General features: G+C 36.4%; 1 protein-coding gene across 1 annotated transcript in view; it reads right to left on the bottom strand.

Annotated features, from left to right (window-relative positions):
- Nucleotides 1–16,783, bottom strand: part of LOC126475053 (poly(ADP-ribose) glycohydrolase-like) — a 134,160-nt gene that overhangs the window by 105,244 nt on the left and 12,133 nt on the right. Inside the window, exon 3 of the mRNA XM_050102606.1 lies at nt 13,456–13,557. Within this exon, the coding sequence (XP_049958563.1) occupies nt 13,456–13,557 (102 nt within the window). The remainder of the gene's footprint in view (nt 1–13,455; nt 13,558–16,783) is intronic.

Genomic DNA, 16,783 nt, shown 5'->3' on the forward strand with positions numbered 1-16,783 from the left:
AGTAGAGTTACTTTTTATAGAGTATCAATGGTGAGCAGCTTACACTTTAAAAAATACACTATTTTTTTTTAATTTTTTTTTTAAATATTTCCATTTTGTGACATGCAATATCTTTGTTGGAGGACCAGATAAAAACCTGAAAATTTCACAGTTAATAGACCTTTATGATACCAAACTTCAGTATAAATTTCAACTTCGAGATTCAATTGGAAGTTATGGAAAAAAGATTATAAACACGAGTCAAAAATATGTTTTTTAACATCTGTGATATCTGGTAGGCTAACCAAATAAAGTATACCAACTGCATAATGTAACACACCACATTACATTAGCTAATGATTATTTGTTGAAACAATGCTGTGATAATTGTTTCAGCATACTAACAATTGCATCTACAAGCCTATACAAGTCTGACTGTTGTCTTCCCCCTTACACCAACAACTGTCTACTCACACTTATTTAGCTATAATTTTTTGAAGTGTGCAGTTGGAAAATGGTGTCTCAGTGTTCTATTGGTGTTATTATTAATGAAGCATGTCATAAAAGTGTGTATGGAGTGTATCCTAAAGACATTACTTTAATCGAAGATTACAGTGAAGAAGAAAAAGTGTTGTTTCACTTACAAGTCGACCCATAAGTCAAATCAACATGCAAGTACCATGAAATGAAATACTTAAAAAAAAAAAAATTCATCGCCTTTTTGGTCAGTCTCACATGGACCCTTTTGAGAAACATAAAAAACCCATAACAAAAGGTCTGCGAGAAATAACATTTGATCATTATTCAAAAAATAAAAGCCCTTTTGTCAATCTCCAACCAGGAAAAACATTGTGTCCAACATGTTCTAAGATATTTGTAATTCACAAGAGAAAGGACAGTGAAACCTCCGATACAGAATTTTGTGACTTACCAGCAACCATTAAAAAAGTAGAAACAGCTTGTGAAATCCTGGGTATATCGCCTGCTGGTAAAATTAGAAAACTAAGTCAAGATAAAAGACCAAATGCCTTGAATACAAAAATTGAGAAAGTGGCAGCTACAGTCAAAAAGAATTTGGAAGTTTCATTTCAAAATACAATTTGTACTAAAACAGATGGAAGTCCTAAAACTTCACCAACCGAATATGATGAGTTGATAGAAAAACTAAAAACTAAATGCAGTACTACAAACAAAGAGGATAAAATTAAGGTTATCAGTTTACTGCCGAATTCTTGGAGTCAAGCAAAAGTTAGCGATGACCTTAATGCGTCAGAATGTCTTGTTAAGTTAAGAAGGCAATTACTAAAAGAACAGGGAATTTTACCAGCATTACAAAAGAAAAGTGCATCTAATTTGGTAGATGAAAACGCAATCAATTAAGTTATTCAGTATTACGACAATGAACAGCCATTTGATGTCTGGCAAAAAAGACTGTTTTTCTGTGAAAGAAAATGGTTCTAAGATTCAAAGACAAAAAAGGTTAATATTGTGTAATTTAAATGAACTATTCACCGAATTTAAAAAAGACAATCCTGACATTAAAATTGGAAGATCAAAGTTTTGCGAGTTGAGACCAAGATGGTGTATTGTTGCAGGGATATCTGGCACCCATTATGTTTGTGTTTGTTTGTATTGTCAGAATGTAAAGTTGATGATGATGATGATGATGATGATGATGATGTTGTTGTTGTTGTCTTCAGTCCCGAGACTGGTTTGCTGCAGCTCTACATGCTACTCTATCCTGTGCAAGCTGCTTCACCTCCCAGTGCGTACTGCAGCCTACATCCCTAGTGTATTCATCTCTTGGTCTCCCTCCACGCTGCCCTCCAATACTAAATTGGTGATCTCTTGATGCCTCAGAACATGTCCTACCAACCGATCCCTTCTTCTAGTCAAGTTGTGCCACAAACTCCTCTTCTCCCCAATTTTTTTCAATACCTCCTCATTAGTTATGTGATCTACCCATCTAATCTTCAGCATTTTTCTGTAGCACCACATTTTGAAAGCTTCTATTCTCTTCTTGTCCAAACTACTTATTGTCCATGTTTCACTTCCATACATGGCTATACTCCATACAAATACTTTCAGAAACAACTTCCTGCCACTTAAATCTATACTCGATGTTAACAAATTGCTTGATGATAGATCAAGAGTTGACTATAAATACTTTTTGGAAGTTATGGTATGCAATATTGACAGTTACAATTGTGTGATCATGGTAAAATGTGCAGATTGTCCAGGCAAACAAGCCTTACTTTACATGTTTGAAGAATCCGAAGAAGACGATTTGATGCCTGACAATATAAAATACAAACAATGGATGACACAAGACAGAATGGAAATGGTGACAGTCATAAAATCACAAGAAGAGTTTTTTGAAGTGTTGGTGGCTACCCTTGAAAATCACAAAATGCGTCATTTTATTGCAAAAGTTCAAAGGAAATTTTTGAAAGACAAAAAGCAAACCTTGGCAGCTGATGAATGGTTAGTTCTTGCTGACTTTTCAGAAAATTATTCCTTTGTTGTTCAAGATGAAGTACAAGGACACCACTGGACACAAACACGCCACAATTCATCAATTTGTATTCTATTATAAAGATGAAGATAAACTAATGTGCCACAGCTTTTGTTTCATAAGTGACTATCTTGAACACAACACTACAGCAGTGCACATTTTTCAACTAAAATTAAAAAACTACATTAAACAGCACAATCCTTCCATAAAAAAAAAACTTGTACTTTTAGAATGTGGCAGTAAGTCGATATAAAAAAAAAAAAATATTATCATCTCCTTTCATAAAGAAGATTTTGGGTTTGATGTAGAATGACATTTTTTTGCTTCATGCCATGGGAGGAATGCTTGTAATGGTGTCAGGGATACAACAAAGCGAGCTGTCACAAAAGCAAGTCTGCAACGGACCGATGACAATCATATCATAACACCTCAACAAATGTTTGAATTCTGTAAAAAACATATCAAAGGAATTATCTATGTTTTTGTACAATGTGAGGAAATTCAAGAAGTCTATGACAGTGTCTTGAAGGAAAGATACAACACTTGTCAGAAGATTAAAGGCACTCGATCTTTTCATTGTTTTGTACACAACTTACTTAAGTGTAAGATCACATCAACTTCACCTGATAGTGAACTTTCATCAGCGTGGGAAACTTGTACAACTGGTTCTTCAAAATAAAGACATAGTGGCTTGTGTTTACGATGAACAGTGGTGGATTGGCAAGGCGATAACATTGACTGTCAAAACTAAGATGTACATGTCGTATTTTATCACACTCCAGGACCATGGGCATCTTTTAAAAAGACTGAGTAGGATAAAGCTTGGATGCCACTTAAAAATGTACTAAGGAAGCTGTCTGCCATGGAATTTACAACAGTGACTGGGCGAACTTATAACCTAACACCCAAACTGAGTGAACAAATTTCTCAAATGTTCAATGAGCGATGCACTAAAAACAAATAACAAGAGAACAATATAATGTAATTAGTAGGCTTATTTTCAAAAAAATTAAGTAATCATAGATATGATTAAATGATACATTGTAAGATACATTTTATTCCATAAGCCTAGATATCATGTGTTAAAAAATTTTTGACCCGTGTTTGTAATTTTTTTTTTTCCATAGCTTCCAATTGAATCTCAAAGTTGAAATTTATACTGTGAAATTTTCGGATTTTTATCTGGTCCCCCAACAAAGATATTGCAGGCCACAAAATGGAAAAATTTAAAAAAATCCATTTTTTAAATAGTGTTTTTTTAGTGTAAGCTGCTCTCCATTGATACTCTATAAAAAGTAACTTTACTATACAGTGTAATAGCAGAAAAAATATTCAAGCTGAGAAATCAATCTTTCTGTGGAAAACTACTGTTCAAAAACTGAGTTTTTTTCATTTGTGGCTGATAACTTTGAACTATTAAAATACATTAAAAAATACATTCAGCTAAGTGATAATGTTAATTTGTAGCCCAGAGCGTGTTGAACTAAATGCATTTTATCTGAAAGGCTTTGGACAATCCACTACTGAATAATTGTAAAAAATGTAGATGCCTGCAAATACAAAAAAAAACGCATGTGACATGGAACAAATATGGCCACCATTTCAAAATAATAAACAATAATTTTTTAAATATTTTTGTGGCTGCTAAACATTGAGGAATTCACCCAGTAAATATAAAATTTTTCTGAGAGGGTCAAGCAACCAATTATTTTTTTCTTGGACCACTTGGTATGGACTGACCCATAACTGAGGTTTGATAGTATATGTTCCAGTTTGATACACAGCAGGAAAGGGAGTGTTATATGGAAACATGTTTAATCTACAACAGCACACACTTAATCAAATACTGGCACTTTTAAAGTTGGCCACACATAACACAAGTTTTTATGCACGAGAGCCTCTTAATGTCATTATAATCATGCAAGAACTTTCCTTGGCTCTTATCCTGGACTGAGCCTTTTCTAAACTTGTTTACACATATGTTTCTTAGTATTTCTAAATGGTCAATACATTTTTCCGTCCAGCTATATTTGAGTCTCTTTATAGCTATTTCTTTTTCCGTATATTCATTGGCTCCTTGTTTAATGCCTTTCCTCTATACATGGCCAAACCATCTTAATTTCAAGTTGAAGATAAAATGGGCTGTTATACATGAGCTATTAATCCTTTGACTGTTGCTGACAAGACAATTCATTGTGCTCCGTTGTTCCTAGGTACAATTGATGAATTTAAGCACAGCCTCCTTCAGTGTTAGTGACAAGTTACCTTAGGTGTCCTAAATGACGCATGATTGCTACGCACAATTATAGACATGCCTCCTCTAAGGCATGTGAGTGCAGTTGATGAGTTTAGGTATACAATAGAATTTCTCCCACATGTGTCAATAGCTTTTCACAATACTGGCCACAAAATTTTGTTTAGGTACTTCGTCTGTTGTAATCTCATTTTGCCACATCTGACTTTGCTTAACTTCTTACTGTTAATAAAGATTGGCATAACAGTGTTTTTCTTATTATCTTCTCCAAAGAAAATGACAAGATTTCGTGGTTGTACTAAAGAAGAGATCATGGAGATACTCACTAATAGTTCGAGCCTTGGTCTGGCACACAGTTTTAATCTGCCAGGAAGTTTCACATCAGCGCACACACTGCTGCAGAGTGAAAATTTCATTCTGGATACATGCCCTAGTCTGTGGCTAAGCCATGTCTCCGCAATATTCTTTCTTCCTGAAGTGCTAGTTCTGCAAGGTTCGCAGGAGTGCTTCTGTGAAGTTTGGAAGGTAGAAGATGAGATACTGGCAGAAGTAAAGCTGTGGGGATAGGTTGTGAGTTGTGCTTGGGCAGCTGTCGGTAGAGCACATGCCCGTGAAAAACAAAGGGCCCGAGTTCGAGTCTCAGTCCAGCACACAGTTTTAATCTGCCAGGAAGTTTCACACCAGCACGCACTCCGCTGCAGAGTGAAAATTTCATTTGGAAATACCATGTATGTTGAATCATTTAGAAAAATATGGCAGATAGTGACATGACAGATTAAATTTTAAAACAATCTTCTCAAGAATTAATTTCACATATTTATTTGATTAAATATGTGCATATTTGAAGCCATGTTATAAAATTTTTGACTTGCTTATAAAAATATAAATCACAAGACTGAACTAAAGCTTTACATTTAGGAGGAAAAAAATTAACTGTACTTGTTGACAAATAATTATCATTTCAAAATTTCATGATATGTTTCTGGCTTGGTTTGTCTTTGCCAAGATTCAACAAGCAAGAGAAATTTTTTTTTTCGCACTTATGGTCTTATGGATTTAATCAAACAATTTTTATATAAATTAGCTGTCAACTTCTCTGACTAAGAATGAATATCATTCTTGTATTTTTCGATGTGTTACCTGCAAACAAGTGCCACATCAGTGCTCTTGGAACAGAACTGTGGCGGTGACATGGCTCTGTTGTTGTTCCTGTGTAGTGACTCGCAAAGATGGAAAAAATCTAGATTCGAGCAGTGATTAAGTACTTCATAAAGAAAGGGCTTCTTCATATTCAACTGTTGCCAAGTGGACAAATGATTTTAAATTTGGTTGGGAGAGCTTAGAAGTTGATCCGCATAGTGGTCTGCCAAGATGTGTCACTATTCCAGAAATCACTGCAAAAGTGCACAAAATGGTCATGGAGGATCGCCGATTGAAAGTTTGTGAAATTTCTCACTCTTGTCAGATGTCATCTGAAAGGATATGTCACAATTTAACTGAATAATTAGAAATGAAAAAATTATCTTCAAGATGGGTGCCACGATTCTTGACACTGGATCAGAAACACATGAGAATGGACATATCGGATTAGATTAGATTAGTACTTGTTCCACAGATCATGAATACGACACTTCATAATGATGTGGAACATGTCAGGTTAACAAAAGGTGTCTATACAAGATATTACATTACACAAAATATTACATGACACTTAATTTTTTTTTGTTTTGGTTGGGGAAATTACCCACTTACTATATCCAAAAATTCATCTAATGAGTAGAAGGAGTTGCCATTAAGAAATTCTTCTAATTTCCTTTTAAATGCTATATGGCAATCTGTCAGACTTTTGATGCTATTAGGTAAATGACCAAAGACTTCTGTGGCAGCATAATTTAACCCCTCCTGAGCCAAAGTTAGATTTAATCTTGAGTAGTGAAGATCATCCTTTCTCCTCGTGTTGTAGCCATATACACTGCTATTACTTTTGAATTCATTCGGATTGTTAATAACAAATTTCATAAGTGAATATATATATTATGAGGCTACAGTGAAAATCTCTGGCTATTAAGTGCCTGCAGGCTGATCTTGGATGAGCTCCAGCAATTATTCTGATTACATGCTTTTGTGCACTGAACACTCTTTTACTCAATGATGAGTTACCCCAGAATATGGTGCCACATGAAAGCAGAGAATGCAAATAGGTGTGGTAAGCTAATTTACTGAGATGTATATCACCAAAATTTGCAATGACCCTAATAGCATAAGTGGCTGAACTCAAACTTTTCAGCAGATCTTCAGTGTGTTTTTCCAGTTCAACCCCTCATCATTGCATACACCTACAAATTTTGAATATTCTACCTTAGCTACCGATTTCTGATCGAAGTCTATATTTATTAATGGTGTCATTCCATTTACTGTGTGGAACTATATGTACTGCGTTTTGTCAAAGTTTAATGGGAGACCATTTGCAGAGAACCACTTAATGATTTTCTGAAAAACATCATTTACAATTTCACCAGTTAATTCTTGTCTGTTGGGTGTGATATTTATACTTGTATCATCAGCAAAAAGTACCAGCTTTGCATCTTCGTGAATATAGAATGGCAAGTCATTAATATATATTAAGAACAGAAAAGGACCCAAGACCGAACCTTGCGGCACCCCATTATTGATTGTTCCCCAATTTGAGAAATCACCAGTTTTTTTGCATATTATGTGCTCTGCTTATTTCATCTTTCTGCACTCTTCCAGTTAGGTATGATTTTAACCATTTGAGCCCTGTCCCATTAATACCATAGTACTTGAGCTTATCTAGAAGTATTCCATGATTTACACAATCAAAAGCCTTTGAGAGATCACAAAAAATCCCAACGGGTGACTTCTGGTTACTCAGAGCATTTAATATTTCATTAGTGAAAGTATATTTAGCATTTTCTGTTGAAAAACCTTTCTGGAAACCAAACTGACATTTTGTTAAAACTTTATTTTTACAAAGGTGTGAAGCAACTTAATACATTACTTTTTCAAGAATTTGGGATAAGGCAGTCAGAAGAGAGATTGGGCGGCAGTTGTTAACATCAGACGTATCCTCTTTTTTATGCAGTGGTTTAACAATGTCATACTTCAGTCTCTCTGGGAAAATACACTGCTTGAGGGAGCTATTACATATGTGGCTAAGAATCCCAATTATCTCTTGGGAACAAGCTTTTATTATCCTGCTGGAAATGTCATCAATTCCATGTGTGCTTTTATTCTTAAGGGAGTTTATTATCTTGCTAATTTCAGAAGGAGAGGTGGGTGGAATTTCAATTGTATCAAATAGTGTGGGTAAGGCCTCTTCCATTAACTTCCCTGCTTCTTCTAATGAACATTTAGATCTTATTTTCTCTACAACATTTAAAAAATGATTATTCAAAATGTTTTCGACTTCCGGCTTGTTGTTTGGAGCAATGTTTGGCCGGTTTTAGGAGAAACAAACAAGATTTTTCCACCGATCTGCGACCACAGATGAAACTTGGGTACACTACTATACCCCAGAGACAAAACAACAGTCAAACCAGTGGAAACATGCTGATTCTCCGCCACCAACGAAAGCAAAGACAGTTCCTTCAGCGGGAAAGGTCATGGCATCAGTGTTCTGGGATGCGAAGGGGATTCTGTTTGTAGATTATCTCCCTACTGGGCAAACAATTACTGGAGAATACTATGCTAACCTCCTGGACAAACTGTAACAAAAGATAAATGAAAAAAGAACACATTTAGCAAGGTCATCTTCCATCAACACAATGGTTCAAATGGCTCTGAGCACTATGGGACTTAACTGCGGAGGTCATCAGTCCCCTAGAACTTAGAACTACTTAAACCTAACTAACCGAAGGACATCACACACATCCATGCCCGAGGCAGGATTCGAACCTGCGACCGTAGCATTCGCACGGTTCCAGACTGTAGTGCCTAGAACAGCTCGGCCACTCTGGCCAGCTGAACACAATGTGCACCTACACAGACTGTAGCGCCTAGAACTGCTCAGCCACTCCAGCCGGCTGAACACAATGCGCACCTACACACGTGCCATTGCCAAAGCAAAATTAAATGAACTAAGTTGTTAATTTTCAGTTTTGGGAAGAGATGAAAGTCTAACAGAGCTATATCAAGTGCGATATAGGTCTGTCAGACTTCCATCTCTTCCCAAAACTGAAAATTTTTCTTGGTGGATGAAGATCCACTTCAAACGAAGAATTGATAGCTGGAGTTGACAACTATTTTGCAGGTCTAGAAGAAACTGATTTCTGAGATGGGATCAAGGTGCTGGAACATTATTGGACCAAGTGCATTAATCTACAAGTAGACTACATCAAAAAATTTAAAAAAGTTTCAGTGATGTAAGTACTTTTTTTCTATTCTGTTCTGAGAACTTTTCAAACCACCCTCGTATACTGAATGTAGATGGTATTGATATACTGAAAAAAGGAAAAGAAAGTTTCACACTGCTTAATATTCTATAATGAATATGGAAAACAATACTTAAACACAATACCAGTTAGATGTGAATTAATAACAAAAGTGGGATTAAAAATTGATATCAGATCACATGCCTACCAAAATTTACTACAGAACCCAAAATTTCCAGTGTTGTTTCCTTTTTCAGATATATATTTTGTTACTTTTCACTGGCACATTCAATAGTTATGTTTGAAGTTCTCAAACCATGAATCCAAAGATTTAAAATCAAAATTTTCAACCTGACTTAGAAAAACTAAGGTCCATATTTGCAAGTTTCTTGTCATCACTTGTCGACCTTCTATAAAGCAGCTGTACATCCACAAGCCAATAACTGTGTATTTCCCAAGAGCAGCTCCAGCACTTTCATTACCTTTTTACTCTTTTCGTCAAATCCTTCATAGGTTTTAAGTGGAAACACCTTTGTTTATGTAAAGTTTTCACTCCATTTTGGATGAGACTCTGAAATATTAACAACTTTTATTTCAGAATCACTTGAAATCCTATCCAGGTTTTTAACAATATTTTCCCTCTGGCTCGTAATCAGAATCCTCTTCAAAGGTGACATTGATTTCATCAATGATAAACAAGTCTTCATCTGTTACAATTTTTTTTACCCATATTTTGTAACATACATTGATAAAGATTTTCCACCAGTCTTACCAATTCCTCAGTAATTGTGGAAAAAGATTCTTGTGCAAGAAGCTCCTTGTAATAAGCAATGGCATTTTTAGACACTAGTTTTGACTAATTTTGTTAAGACTTTCTTCAACTTCCCCTACAACCAAGAGACCTGGCTGGTCAAAGGATTTCATGTCAGACATGATCATTATTCTTATTTACTGCATTATGTTGTTGTTGTTGTGGTCTTCAGTCCTGAGACTGGTTTGATGCAGCTCTCCATGCTACTCTATCCTGTGCAAGCTTTTTCATCTCCCAGTACCTACTGCAACCTACATCCTTCTGAATTTGCTTAGTGTATTCATCTCTTGGTCTCCCTCTACGATTTTTACCCTCCACGCTGCCCTCCAATACTAAATTGGTGATCCCTTGATGCCTCAGAACATGTCCTACCAACCGATCCCTTCTTCTGGTCAAGTTGTGCCACAAACTTCTCTTCTCCCCAATACTATTCAATACTTCCTCATTAGTTATGTGATCTACCCATCTAATCTTCAGCATTCTTCTGTAGCACCACATTTCGAAAGCTTCTATTCTCTTCTTGTCCAAACTATTTATCGTCCATGTTTCACTTCCATACATGGCTACACTCCATACGAATACTTTCAGAAATGACTTCCTGACACTTAAATCAATACTGGATGTTAACAAATTTCTCTTCTTCAGAAACGCTTTCCTTGCCATTGCCAGCCTACATTTTATATCCTCTCTACTTCGACCATCATCAGTTATTTTGCTCCCCAAATAGCAAAACTCCTTTACTACTTTAAGTGCCTCATTTCCTAATCTAATTCCCTCAGCATCACCCGACTTAATTAGACTACATTCCATTGTCCTTGTTTTGCTTTTGTTGGTGTTCATCTTATATCCTCCTTTCAAGACACTGTCCATTCCATTCAACTGCTCTTCCAAGTCCTTTGTTGTCTCTGACAGAATTACAATGTCATCGGCGAACCTCAAAGTTTTTATTTCTTCTCCATGAATTTTAATACCTACTCCGAATTTTTCTTTTGTTTCCTTTACTGCTTGCTCAATATACAGATTGAACAACATCGGGGAGAGGCTACAAGCCTGTCTTACTCCCTTCCCAACCACTGCTTCCCTTTCATGTCCCTCGACTCTTATAACTGCCATCTGGTTTCTGTACAAATTGTAAATAGCCTTTCGCTCCCTGTATTTTACCCCTGCCACCTTTAGAATTTGAAAGAGAGTATTCCAGTCAACATTGTCAAAAGCTTTCTCTAAGTCTACAAATGCTAGAAACGTAGGTTTGCCTTTCCTTAATCTTTCTTCTAAGATTAGTCGTAAGGTCAGTATTGCCTCACGTGTTCCAGTGTTTCTACGGAATCCAAACTGATCTTCCCCAAGGTTGGCTTCTACTAGTTTTTCCCATTCGTCTGTAAAGAATTCGTGTTAGTATTTTGCAGCTGTGACTTATTAAGCTGATAGTTCGGTAATTTTCACATCTGTCAACACCTGCTTTCTTTGGGATTGGAATTATTATATTCTTCTTGAAGTCTGAGGGTATTTCGCCTGTTTCATACATCTTGCTCACCAGATGGTAGAGTTTTGTCAGGACTGGCTCTCCCACAGCCGTCAGTAGTTCCAATGGAATATTGTCTACTCCGGGGGCCTTGTTTCGACTCAGGTCTTTCAGTGCTCTGTCAAACTCTTCACGCAGTATCATATCTCCCATTTCATCTTCATCTACATCCTCTTCCATTTCCATAATATTGTCCTCAAGTACATTGCCCTTGTATAGACCCTCTATATACTCCTTCCACCTTTCTGCTTTCCCTTCTTTGCTTAGAACTGGGTTTCCATCTGAGCTCTTGATATTCATACAAGTCGTTCTCTTATCTCCAAAGGTCTCTTTAATTTTCCTGTAGGCGGTATCTATTTTACCCCTAGTGAGATAGGCCTCTACATCCTTAATAAATTATACATCCTTAATAAATTATAATACTTTCACTGTTTAAACATTACACCATCCTGAAAGCTAGTGATAAAATGAGAATTTCGAAAAGAATCTGTTCTCTCAGAATTCACATTACCGCCACTGTTCCTTATCCTGTGTTCTGTTCATAATTACTATATGAAAGAGAACCACAATCAGCACTTAACAAACACAAACTTAGGAATTCAAACTAAAGAGCTAAAAGTATAAGCGATAAAATAATTTAACAGTATCATTTATATACAGACAACATATTTCACTTCACAATAAGACATTTCCAACTTTTGCACTGAAGTTTAATTTATTTTGGAAACCTGCTTTTTCATACAATTAGTAATTCAAAATGAATAGTTTATCATCAAAAACTACATAAGATATTTGTTAGTTAACATTTCAATTTGATAACAAATATTTAATTGAAGTCAAAGTTTAAAAAAATCCACCCTGAATGAGAATTTTGCCAGAGACCTTGTTTTATCTAAACTACAATATCATGCAGTAAGCTACCAGTGGTATTATTAAACACTGCAATTGCTTTGACTTAAATAATCTTTGAAAGCTTCATTTTTTTCCAGTATCTCAGAGTTCTAAAGTATGAAGAAAATCAAAGAAGGCCTTAAGGTTTCATCGCGAGACTGACCTGCCTGATCATGAAGACAGGTGGAAACATTCAGTTATTAATCTAGGTCTGGCAACCACTGCTCCCTACAATGGGTCTTTGATGTAATATAGAGAGTGCTGTAAATGATTAAGTTTGAGTTTTCGAGTACTGTACTTAAGACATTGGTTATAGAAATATTAAATTGGTTTCCTGCAAAGCAGACCCCTCCACCTCCCCAGTGCCAGCGATGGGTAGTCCACTTGCAAGGCATGCTAAGTGGTAGTATGTACCTAACATAGCAAAATAATTGTAGCTGGATAGATAAAAAATCTACTCAACATGTGGTGGCAGAAGAACACACATATAAAAGATATAACAGTTTGCATGCTTTTGGAGCCAGTGGCTCCTTCTCCCCAGGAGGATTGAAGGGGAAGGAAGAGGGGTGAAGGAAAAGGACTGGCGAAGTTTCAGAAAAGGGCTAGAGTTTGGAAAAGTTGTTCAGAACCTTGGGGCAGGGGAGGCTTACCAGACAGGGTAGAAGGAAAGACTGATGCTAATGTAAAATTATAGTATTTATTTAGTGTATACTATACTTCCATTCAGACCCTAGAGGCACAGTTTATATGTATTAAAAAGGTAAAAAAAAGCATCTAAAACACCATTAACAAAAGTTATCCTTGTCCAAACGAGTTCACTATCAGATTCATTCTGGATCTTGCTGAGTCTAATCTCTCTGTTTGGTACTAAGAATACTCCACCTCATGGTAAGTGTAACTAGTGACATTCTGTCCACACATCTTTAGAACTAATGGCACTTTTTTTAAAAGTAAGAGTTGTTCTTAAATTTTAAATTAAGTATGAGACAGCAAAGAAAAGACTGAACAGACAGCAGAAAACAAGAAAGACTGAACAAATAATCTAAACATAGAGTATCAGCCAACAAAAGTAACTTTAATCCTCATATTTACCTTCAGACAATGAAGTACTTAAATATTCCATTGAATCAGCAAACATATCTGGAGAACTGCTCCTCCTCCCAGATCCACAAAGGGATGAGGTCAGGTTGTCTTCTGAAAAAGGGCAGCACATCAAATTTAATTGTATCCTGGAATGTGTGCAGTAAAAATGGGTATACAAACTTTTAAGTGAGGCACTGAACAGAGAGTTTCAAGTAATAGATACAATTAATACGTGATGTACACAATGTGAAATTACATTTTTTATTAACAGAATGAGGTTGAAACCGCAGTGAAAGTTCTACTGTGCTAGCCAACCACTTGTAAACTGTAGGAGACAACAATACTTTTACATGTGAGGTATAAGATCTACATCTGTATAGATCCCAATAAATGTCCCAGAATTTTATGTGATCTGTATCTTGCCAGTATCGTCTTCTCCAGTTTTCAAAAAGACTGCAGCTCAAACTCAGTCACACAACTAAGATTTCCATACCTTGATAATCATTCTTGATACCTCCATTCTTAATATCTCCAGTCTAACTTGCCTCTTGATCACTGTGACTGAAACCATATGACCCAGGCAAAAGGAGACAACACTTTACACTAGGTCGACTCATGCACTCCAAGAAGACACCCAGCACTGTAACGGATGGGAGTAGCAGACTCAACAAGAGTCACAGGACTGTGTTGACTTTGAACCAACACTTACTTGATTCAGGTCACAATCGGCTTAGCCCAGTGTAAGCACTGCTATGCACTTTCTGGGTTTGTATGAAAACACTACATTTATGGGTAAGTCCCAAGATTACTTGTAAACAGTACAAACTGAGTGCACAACGGTCACGACACCAGGTATCTATTTTGTTTACAGCCTTGACGACAAAAAGGACAAAAGGGTTCAATGAACCATCTTCAAGCTGTCTCTCTACCGTTCCACTTTTGAACGGCGTGCAGGAAAAACTAGCACTTAAATTTTTCGGTGTGAGCCCTGATTAATCTCATGTAATGGTGAAGATCATTTCTCCCTATATAGGTGGGTACCAACAGAATGTTTTTGCAATCAGAGGAGAAAACTGGTGATTGAAATTTCTTGAGAAGATCCCATCGCAACAAAACATAACGTTGTTTTAATGATTGCCACTTTAATTCACGTATCATGTCTGTGGCACTATCTCCTGAGTTTCACGATAATACAAAACGGGCTACACTTATTAGAACTTTTTCAATGTCATCCATCAGTCCCATCCGATGCAGATCCCACACCACACAGCAATACTACAGAACAGGGCGGACAAGTGTGGTGTAAGCAGTCTCTTTAGCAGGCCTGTCATACCTTCTAAGTATTCTGCCAATGAATCACAGTCTTTAGTTTGCCCTACCCACAACATTACCTATGTGATCGTTTCAATTTAGGTTATTTGTAATTGTAAACCCTAAGTATTTAGTTGAATTTACAGCCTTCAGATTTGTGTGAATTATAGCGTAATCAAAATTTAGCAGATTTGTTTTAGTACTCATGTGAATAACTTCACACTTTTCTATATTCAGGGTCAATTGCCATTTTTCACACCATACAGGTATCTTATCTAAATCATTTTGCAATTTGCTTTGGTCCTCTGATGACTTTACAAGACTGTAAATGACAGCATCATCTGCAAATAATCTAAGAGGGCTACTCAGATTATCTCATATGTCGTTAACATAGATCAGAAACAATAAAGGGCCTATATGACTTCCTCAGGGAATGCTGGATATTACTTTGCAATACTCGATGACTTTCTGTCTATTACCACGAATTGTGACCTTCTAACAGTAAATCACATATCCAGTCGCATAACTGAGGCGATATTCCATAGGCATGCAGTTTGGTTAGAAGACACTTGTGAGGAACAGTGTCGGAAGCCATCTGGAAATCTAAAAATATGGAATCAATTGGACATCCCCTGTTGATAGCACTCATTATTTCATGAGTATAAAGAGCTAGTTGTGCTTCGCAAGAATGGTATTTTCTGAATACATGCCGACTGTGTGTCAATAAATTGATTTTTTTCCCCCAAGGTAATTCATAATATTCCAACACAGTACATGTTCCAAAATCCTACTGCAAATCGACGTTAGTGATATGGGCCTGCAATTCAGCCGATTACTCCTATTTCCCTTTTTGGGTATTGGCGTGACTTGAACAATTTTCCAGTCATTAGGTAAGGATCTTTCTGTGAGCGAGTGGTTGTATATAATTGCTAAATATGGAGCTATTGTATCAGCATAGTCTGAAAGGAACCTGACTGGTATACAATCTGGACTGGAGGCCTTGCCTTTATTAAGTGATTTAAGCTGCTTTGTTACACAGGATATCTACTTCTATGTTTCTCATCTTCGCAGTTGTTCTTGATTGGAATTCAGTAATATTTACTTCATCTTCTTTGATGACGGATTTTTGGAAAATCATGTTTAATAACTTTGCTTTACTGGCATTGTCATCAGTGACTTCATCATTGTTATCACACAGTGAAGGTATTCATTGTGTCTTGCCACTGGCCACTGGTGTGCTTTATGTATGACTAGAATATCTCTGGGTTTTCTGCCAGATTCCGAGACAAGAGTTTTGTTGTGGAAATTATTAAAATCATCTCACATTGAAGTACATGCTACATTTTGACCTTCCGTAAAACTTTGAAAATCTTAGGGATTTTGCATTCTTTTAAATTTGGCATGCTTTTTCCATTGCTTCTGCAACAGTGATCTGACCCGTTTTGTGTACTATGGGGGATCAGTACCATCACTTCTTAATTTGTGTGGTATATGTCGCTCAACTGCTGTCTATACTGTCTTTTTGAAATCATTCCACATCTTTTCTATGCTTATGTGATCAAATCGGAAGGAGTGAAGACTGTCTCTTAAAAAGCCGTTAAAAGCATTTTTATCAGCTTTTTTAAATAGATGTACTTTGCATTTCTTTTTTATGGTTGGGGTGTTATGGCATTCAGCATAACAGCAACTGCCTTGTGGTCACCAATCCCTGTACTCATCATGATAATCCCTATTTGTCCAGCATTATTTGTTGCTAAGAGGTCAAGTATGCTTTTGCAACAATTTACCCTTCGAGTGGGCTCATGAACTAATTGTTCTAAATAATGTTTTGAGAAAGCATTCAGCACAATTTCGGATGACGTTTCAAGCCTGCTGCTGGCTTTAAACGTATAATTTTTCCAGCATATCGAGGGTAGATTGAAGTCGCCACCGACTATAATTGTATGACTGGGGTACCTATTTGAAATGAGGCTCAAGTTTTCTTTAAACTGTTCAGCAACTATATCTTCTGAGCCAGAAAATTGGA

This window comes from Schistocerca serialis, chromosome 1 (genome assembly GCF_023864345.2).
Source record: "Schistocerca serialis cubense isolate TAMUIC-IGC-003099 chromosome 1, iqSchSeri2.2, whole genome shotgun sequence".
In the NCBI taxonomy this organism is placed as follows: domain Eukaryota; kingdom Metazoa; phylum Arthropoda; class Insecta; order Orthoptera; family Acrididae; genus Schistocerca; species Schistocerca serialis.